Source organism: Microchirus variegatus (assembly GCF_963457635.1).
Source record: "Microchirus variegatus genome assembly, chromosome: 22".
In the NCBI taxonomy this organism is placed as follows: Eukaryota; Metazoa; Chordata; class Actinopteri; order Pleuronectiformes; family Soleidae; genus Microchirus; species Microchirus variegatus.
The window spans coordinates 3665610-3674334 of record NC_139823.1 but is presented as its reverse complement, the minus strand read 5'-3'; the positions used below and the strand labels follow the sequence as shown (position 1 = coordinate 3674334).

At 41.5% G+C, this 8725-nt stretch overlaps 1 protein-coding gene across 1 annotated transcript; it reads left to right on the top strand.

Moving 5' to 3' along the window:
• Positions 1–744: 744 nt before the first annotated feature.
• Positions 745–8490, top strand: sp3a (sp3a transcription factor). Its single transcript, XM_083908287.1, has 6 exons — positions 745–884; positions 1260–1360; positions 3629–4874; positions 6202–6388; positions 7246–7442; positions 8154–8490. The coding sequence occupies exons 1-6, from the start codon at positions 878–880 to the stop codon at positions 8444–8446; spliced, it is 2031 nt and encodes a 676-aa protein (XP_083764413.1). The 5' UTR covers positions 745–877; the 3' UTR covers positions 8447–8490.
• Positions 8491–8725: the final 235 nt, after the last annotated feature.

Here is an 8725-nt window from a genome sequence, read left to right as displayed (position 1 = left end):
TTATAAATTAAGTAATAAAGTAAATGTAAATTCTTGCCATATTCATTTACGCTAGTTCTGGTCGAGTGGTTCTGTTATTTGTTATGTATTTTAAGTCTTGCTTAAACTGGCGTCTGGAGCACTTTTACCTCATTCTTTCACTTGGGCTAATTGGTGTTGGCATCTAACAGTACTTGGCATCCATAATGTCACATTACTGCCTTCTTCTGGATTTAATCATCCATTACTTCTTCTCGTTTCCTCTTGCACTTATATTATAATGTTTTAATCTCATGTTGCATAAGCACTTGTATGGTCTGCACTTCCTGTAAGACGCTTATCACAGGATGTCTGTCTTAAAATATTGCAAAAAAATAATCCTGTAAATACCTTGACAATGTTCCTGGTGAATTCAATGTATTTGGACATGTGTCTACATTTTCAACACATTGCCAGCTCAACTTAATATTTCTGAACAATTTAAAAGTTTAAAGCTGCTTTCTCACGGCAAAGATCTGATTTCAACAAATGCGACTAAAAGTACACGATGTAACTACAACCTCCACTACGACGGTAGTGTAAAAATCGAAAATGCATAATAAACAGGAAGTCAAACAACAGATGAGTGACATATCCAGTGGCCAATCATAATGCGGCGAGTAAAACAAGGGGCCAATCACCTTGCTAAAGAAAGGCGGGATTTCCTGTTTGTGACGCAAGCACTCCCAGTCAACAGTAGAGGCCCCACCCTTTGTGTTGCCCACCGTACGTCAATCAAAATACAAAGAAATCTGACAGTTATCACCTGATTTTTACGCGTATGCAATCAATATAATTCGCTGATCATGTCCGGCGGATTGTGACTATCAGGACTCTCCGTTTGACGACAGGTCACGCAATGACTGGTACGTAATATCTGTCTCACTCCTCACCCACGGAAAGCTAACAAGCTACCTCAGGCACCCTCTGGTTACATTAGCTCGCTAGCAGTGATGCCTGTTAGTGATAGTGCTAATCAGCGCCGGCTAAGCTAGCATTAGCAGCTAACTAGCTTAACTTGCCCAGGACACGGCACAAAACGCCCGCTCTTGTGGGGCTAATCCTCACTACGCTGTGTTTTTGTGTGGAAGTGAGGAGCAGTGGGGCTGCGTGTGTGTCGTTAGCTACTGAACCGACGCTTATTAGAACGATGCACACGTTGTGCGTTGAATGTGGTTTGTTTAGCTATCATTAGCTTCGGCTGCTACCACTCTTTAACCTCAGATGCTTTTATCACACAGCCCCAGAACAGCCAATGAAACCAGGGGATATGGCTGCCTCGGACGGGGACAGTAGTCAAAGCGACTTTCTGCAGCAGCAGGAGGAAGTCAGGGGCAGCCAGGTAAGTTTTCATTCGAGCAGCAGCATACGTTGTTGCAGAAGCTACATCGTATGCTGCTGCTGCTGCGTTTTCGGTAGCCCACTGGCGCTTAATGAGGTTCACACATTTCAAACTTGGAGGTGGGTATTGTACCCTGGTTTGAACCTCTCAGGAGACACTTCGTCTCATGCAGCTTTCTAATCCCGCCTCCTCTGCTAGGATGGAAGTGATAAGCTTGTCTATAACATCACCAGGCTGTTAACACGACTGCTGTTTTAAGGGATCAAGGGATCCGAACTCTGAACTTTGCTCTTTAGTGACGAGTCACACTTTTTGTGTAGCTCAGACTAATAGCCACTCATAGGCATGTAATGACATCGGATTCCCACAATACGATAATACAGTGATACCAAGTCCATGGTACTACATTTTCAATATTATGATATCATCCACAGTATGATATTTATTGTGACATTTTGATAATTATTGTTAGGGTTTGGGTATCTTTTTACGATATCACAGCTAAACAGCTGCTTTTTTATATGATACTTGGAGCTTATATTGTGTCTGAAACAGTATCCGTGTAAGTATGGTTATCAATATGAAAGTATTTAATAGCATTTGTTTAAAAAGACGAATGCTCATTATCTGTCCACTGTAGTAGGTCATTGTATAGTCACAGATAAATCTGTTCATCTCTTGAGCGCTCGCTCTCTTGCGGGGAAGAGTGTTTTTGACGTTTTCCTCTGAGTTCTTCAGTTGATTTTATTCCTCACCTTCTTGTTTTGGGGCGATCCTTTGCAGGCATGGGATGACGGTCTCTGTAATTCTCACCTCCCTCCGCTCTGCTGTGGTTTTTGCCTGAAAGGTCTGTCATTTGATACCATCACGTGTCTTGATTGACAACACTGTTGCATGCCTAGCAACCCACTTTATTCCTTGAAAATAAAATCCATTGTGGGTAGGGAGCTCAGCTAACTCCCCTTGATCTGCTAGCAACCAGTTGCCCTAAGGTTGGGTCATTGTCGTTTGAGGTGAACAGAGATGCTGCCCCAGATGTGTTAGTTGGCTCCTGCTAGATCCAGCACAGTTAAAGCAGAGGTGAAACCTTATTTCACAGCTAAGCAAAGCTGGTGGTGGTCGTGAAGCATAGCTTGCACTTGCTTTTGTGGAAATAAAGCCACTACATTTTGGCATCAGTACTGGAGAATTTGTTTATTGCTACAATTGTAGCGTACTTACCATTTTAATGATTAAAAAGAGCGAGTAAGAGCACCTATATCCCTCAGGTAATATCTTAACTCATTGGCTGCCAGCCATTTTCAGCACAGAACTGCCAAATGTTTTTTACAGCATTTTGACTGATTTTCCAAGACCCACAAAACGGTGTGTTCTGTGACTATGTAAACACCGACACTACCAAAAGAAAGAGCAGACTCTTCTTTCATCAGACATCATTGGCGGTGAACTGTTGTATTTGAATTGATGGCTAGACATCATTGGCAGCCGATGTGTTAATCGGCCCTTCGTAGACTAAAGATTAAAGGGAGACCCACTCGTCCCTGGAAATGCAGTCAAATCAGACATTCCAAACTTTCTTTACTGCTTGTAACACAACATGCTTCAGGCTTATCGGAGCTCATGAAATACAGCTACATCAACCGTACACCTTGGTTACATCAGGGGGAATTAAACTCTTCAATGAATCCAGGCAGGTTGATGTAGTTTTATGTTGATTGTTTTGATTATTGACTTTGATTTTTGAATTGTGATGCGATTATCGATCCGCAACTATGAGCATGTTTTTTAATGTGGCGCTCAAAGATCTTTTTTTCAGTGCGGGTTTTAAGGCTCTTATGTCTTGCGTCTTTGTTGATAAGATGCTTTTGGTGAGTGATTTGTTTGAAGGATTAGGAAAATTGTACAAAACTACATATTTATAATTTCTTGCAGCACAAGAGTGTTATTTGGAAGAGCAAGATTTTTGTATGATGTGGAATAAAACAAATAAGATTAAATCTAGTCTACTGGTTTGCTTTGGATTTAATGTTTCCATTAAAGGAAAATCTTGGTAATTTAAAAATGGGAAAATCTACATAAGACACGAAGCAAAAAGACTGTGGTCGTACAACATTGTTGAGTATACGAGAAAACATTCTCGTTTTCTTTTGTTTGACTTTGTTATGAACCAAATAATTATTATGTGTATTTGGACGTTTGCAAACTCAGCTGTTACGTTTACAACGGATAGTAATATGTTTTTATAATGTCAATCATTTTCTTTCACAGACATCTGATTCTTCCTCTCAGCTCACTGGGACTGATAGATGGGAAGTTTTGACAACTACATCAGCAGCAAAGGACGAATCTGGAATGATGCAGATCCAAAATCAAGGAATATTCACATCGAATGGACAGTATGTTCTTCCTCTCCAAAGCTTGCAAAGTCAGCCAATCTTTGTGACATCGGGAACAGCCTCCTCTAATGCCAACACAGTGCCTAACATTCAGTACCAAGTAATTCCTCAGATTCAGACAGCAGACGGACAGCTAAGCTTCTCCACATCCAGCATAGATGGAGCGACTCTGACTCAGGATGCCACGGGGCAGATTCAGATCTTGACTGATGGTAGCCAGTGTCTCAATGTTACATCAACTGGTAACATCCTTAATAACAACCAAAACCTCATATCACAGACTGGTAATGTCCACCAGATCCAGGGGGTTTCTATTGGCAGCTCTACCTTCAACAACCAGGGTCAGGTTGTTACTAATGTGCCTGTGGGTTTGCCCGGGAATATTACTTTTGTTCCTATTAACAGTGTGGACTTGGACTCCTTGGGCCTGTCTGGAGCTCAAACTATAGCAACAGGAATCACTGCCGATGGCCAGCTAATTATGGCAAGTCAGCCTGTGGATGGCTCAGAGAACCAGATGAAGACAGACATTCACCTCTCACAGACAATACCAGGCAGTGAGTCAAATGCAAGTCCTGATGTTTTTGTGCCAACGTCTTCCTCTGACCTACACGTTCCAGCAAATGAATCAGGTCTGCTGGCGCAAGATTCTTCTTTGTCATCAGTGGTGACGGAACAAATTGACTCAAGTTCCGGTCTCCAAGAAGGCTTTATCCAACACAACCAAGAGCAGAACATCCAGGTGTCATCAGCCGCACCCATCCTTCAGTTACAGCAGGTGCCAGTTCAGACCACCAACGGTCAGGTGATGCAGTCAGGAGGACAGGGCCTGCAGAACGTACAGCTGATTAATCCGGGAACCTTCATCATCCAAGCCCAGACAGTTACGCCATCAGGCCAGATACAGTGGCAGACCTTTCAGGTGCAGGGAGTGCAGAACCTGCAGAACCTCCAGCTGCCCACAACACCACCCCAGCAGATTACACTGGCTCCAGTCCAGACCCTGTCACTGGGCTCCAACCAGGTCAACATCGGCAGCACAGGACATATCCCCAACCTGCAGACAGTGACAGTCAACTCTGTGGCCCAACAGGAAGGAGATCTAGACAACCCTGGAGGTATGGTGTTTTGTTTGTATTATACTACATACGTCATTATCTCACTCACTCACTCAGGAATTTGTGGGTGTGTTCAAAGTGTACATCACCACAAGTCTATTATTTGCTGGACAAATTAGACCTTCATTATTCTTATTAGTACATGGAGCCCAGTGACCTGTGCCTGACCTGTCATTCCCAGATAACCTACTTTGAAGTATTTCCATTTTCCAACACTGTGTATCCCAAAAGGCTCCATCTTCAGCAGCTGACTTTAAAAACACACTTTTGCATTTGATCATAGCAGGTATTACACTAATACAATGAAAGTGGAAGGAAATTAATTTGTGTCGCTCACAGTGCACCATCCACAGTTACAGCGTATTTGTCTTCATAATCCCCATCTATTATTTGTGTCAATAATATAGTTGATAATGGGCAATTTCCATTTATCTGCTCCAGTTTCAACGGTCCTGGTACTTGCCGCAGCTGTTAATATTAACTTACAATCACATCTGATTAACATCCATAATGTCATTATCATTATGTTCTTTACTTACTGTAATTGGTGAAAACTGTCTATGGTTTATTCTAGGGCTGAAACAATTAAACAGAATTATATCAAAATCGTGATACAGCCTACTGCTATTTTGAAATCGCAGGAGGCGCGATATTTGTTAAAGACAAAATGTGTGTCAAATTTTCATTTTGGATTAATTATTGTCTCGATCTATACACATGTGACTCTACAGACTGAGGAGAACATCACTGTTTCTTACAGATCTGCACAAATATCTATGATCCTTTTAAATTAGTTTTTCATATTCAAAATCGTTCAGCCTTAGTTTATACTATACATTAAGGACCACTACAAATCAGAAGTTGCTTAATTTGCTGTCCAGCATTCAAACAGCACACACATTTTCAATACACACTTTTAACAGACATCATATTTTAGGTCTGTTTAACTCTTTTTACTGTCAACATAGTTTATTTGCATTCAGCATCTTGACAAATTTCATTGTGTGAATATTTCAAAGCCATATTGTGTTGAATGTAGTTGTCAAAACACCGTAATGAAGTTTTTGATTGTATCCATTTTATGCAACTCGTGTAGCTGTTAAAGCCCACAGGGTATAACGGATTGACGGTGACGACTTTAATAATTAATTTGTCAATCAAGTAATTATTTTATCACCGTGCGTAATATAAATGCTTACTTGTTCAGTTTGCTGCCATGCTGTCAGGAACACACAATTATTAGTAAAAAAAAAAAAATCCTCTGAGATTTTTTTGTGGGTATGTTATTACCAGAGTGTGTGTTGACGTTAGCGCACGTTAATTTCAGACATTCAGATAAAGGAAGAGCCAGACTCTGGAGACTGGCAGCTGAGCACTGACTCCACCCTGAACACGAGTGATCTGTCCCACCTTCGTGTCAGGCTGGTGGATGATGAGGATCAGCAAGGTCAAGAGGGCAAGAGGCTGCGGCGAGTGGCGTGTACTTGCCCCAACTGTAAAGAGTCAGGTGGGAGGTGAGTAAGCCTGGTTGTTTTCTCTTAAAATCTTTGTGTGTCGTTACTGGTTTCTCACCTCTGTTGGAAATAAAGCACACCGGAACCCTAAGTCTGCGTGTCTGTGGACCCTTAAAAACTCTTAAATCCGATCCTGGTCCAGTATTGAGACCTTCACTCATTGGCTGCCAGCACAGAACTGCCAAGCATTTTGAGACATTTTTCAAGACCCACAAAACAGTGTGTTCTATGACTATGTGAACACAGAAACTACCAAAAGAAAGAGTAGGCTCTCTCTACTTTCATCAGACATTGTATTTGAATTGATGTCTATAGACGTCATTGGCAGCCAATGAGTTGCAAATGCAATTAATCCTTCAGTTCTGCATTCAAAGGCCTTAAAAAAAAAGCCGCAGACACAATAAACTAGATAATAAGTGGATCTGTGGTGTTATTTAGCTGTCTTTTATTTATGAGAGTGAACACAGAATATAAACAAGCACAAATACAGGAAAATGCTCCATAAAAACAAGCTGAGGGGTTCACAATAATGGAGAATAAAGTTATTATGAGCATATTTGATTGAGTACAAATATGAAGGTCACTTTGACATGTCAGTCTGCTCACATGTGCTTTAGTTTGATGGTGCATCTGTTCTATCTTTTTGGAAATTCTCCTCGCTCTTGACTGTTCTAACTGGAAGCTATTTGATTGTGTCAACATGATTCAGGTTTCACAAGAAAATTGCTTTGTGTACTTAGAACCTGCTAACTGGTTCATTTTGTGAATGTCTCAAATCAAAGTGGCCTTGGAAAAACTAACAAAGTCTTCTTAAATCGGCATATACCCTGCTAACTGTGTGTGCATGTGTTTGTCAGAGGATCCGGCATAGGGAAAAAGAAGCAGCACATCTGCCACATCGCGGGCTGTGGGAAAGTATATGGAAAAACATCGCACCTGCGAGCACACCTGCGCTGGCATTCAGGGGAGAGACCTTTTGTTTGCAGCTGGATGTTCTGTGGGAAGAGGTTCACACGCAGCGATGAGCTGCAGAGACACAGGAGAACACACACAGGTGCCCTTTTTTTGATCCCTCTGTGTTTGCACATCAGGAAAACATTAGGGAAAAACCAGTTTGATGTGTTTGTTTCTGCTTTGCAAAGTGTGAGTCAAGTTAAAAAAAACAAAAAAAAATTAATTTGTCCCCCCACGTCCCTGGAATTAAGTGTCTGGTTAGGACTGCAGACCATTGTGAAACGTGTAGCCAGATGTCACAGACTTAATGGTAATTTCCCTGTTCAGAATGTTTAAATAGTTTGTTCTGCACTGTAATTTACAAGATTTGTTAACATCAGTTTATATAACAAAAACGTTTCAAGGGATGCTTGTAATGAGCTGTTGCTCTGGCTTTTATTTCCATCCCATGGTTCTTTATTCAGTCTGGACACAGTCTCCGAGCAGCTCGCCTGATCTGTTTTGAATTTTATTGAATATTCCTTTGTAATTACAACCATTAGCCATGGGGTGAAATGCACAGCATGTTTGTTTATTGTTTTTGTGAAGACAGGTTGGCACTCGACAATAATGCAGTGATTAAACGTTGGCTGCATTTCATTCGGTTACACTTTTTTTATGATCTTGTGTTGCATCTTTCCTTTATTTTAATCTCAAAAAGCAAACTGAACTTGAATCTAAAACTTGCCATCTTGAAAACTTAACCTCCTCACAAGACATGTATGCAGCTTTAAACTTCTCCTGTTTCACACTGCGTTGTCTCTCTTTAAAGGAGAGAAGAAGTTCGTCTGCCCAGAATGTTCCAAGCGCTTCATGCGGAGCGACCACCTGGCAAAGCACATTAAAACTCATCAGAACAAAAAAGGTGTGAACTCTGGCACCTCGGTGGTGGTCTCCATGGAGTCCGCGGGGTCCTCGGACAGTATCATCACGACGGCGGGCGGGACCACGCTCATCCTCACCAACATCCAGCAGGGCTCCAACACGGCCCAGGACATCCTGGCCAACGCCGAGATCCCTCTCCAGCTCATCGCCACAGTACCAGCCAGCGAAGTCATGGAGTGACCCTCCACTCCGTTTATGAACTTGTACAAACTCTGTCATACTGTGTCTCCTACCTTGCATTTGTATTCACGTTTTGAAGAAGAAGAAAAAAACTCTGAAATTATAAATATATATATACAAATATTTTAACACAAAAATAGTCAATCCATGTCCATGCTCTGTTTTTACTGAGGAATAGCAAGTGTTGGTGAATAACAGAAGATGAAGGTGGGAAAATGCATTGCAGTAAACACACAAGGAAATGCCTTATTTTGTACAATATTGTGTAGTTGCAAATGT

Bases quoted from the DNA above. Each gene is read 5' to 3' on its own strand.
- sp3a (XM_083908287.1), top strand. The intron at 4,875-6,201 runs GTATGGTGTTTT...CGTTAATTTCAG, and splicing joins AGATCTAGACAACCCTGGAG to ACATTCAGATAAAGGAAGAG. The intron at 7,443-8,153 runs GTGCCCTTTTTT...CTCTCTTTAAAG, and splicing joins ACACAGGAGAACACACACAG to GAGAGAAGAAGTTCGTCTGC.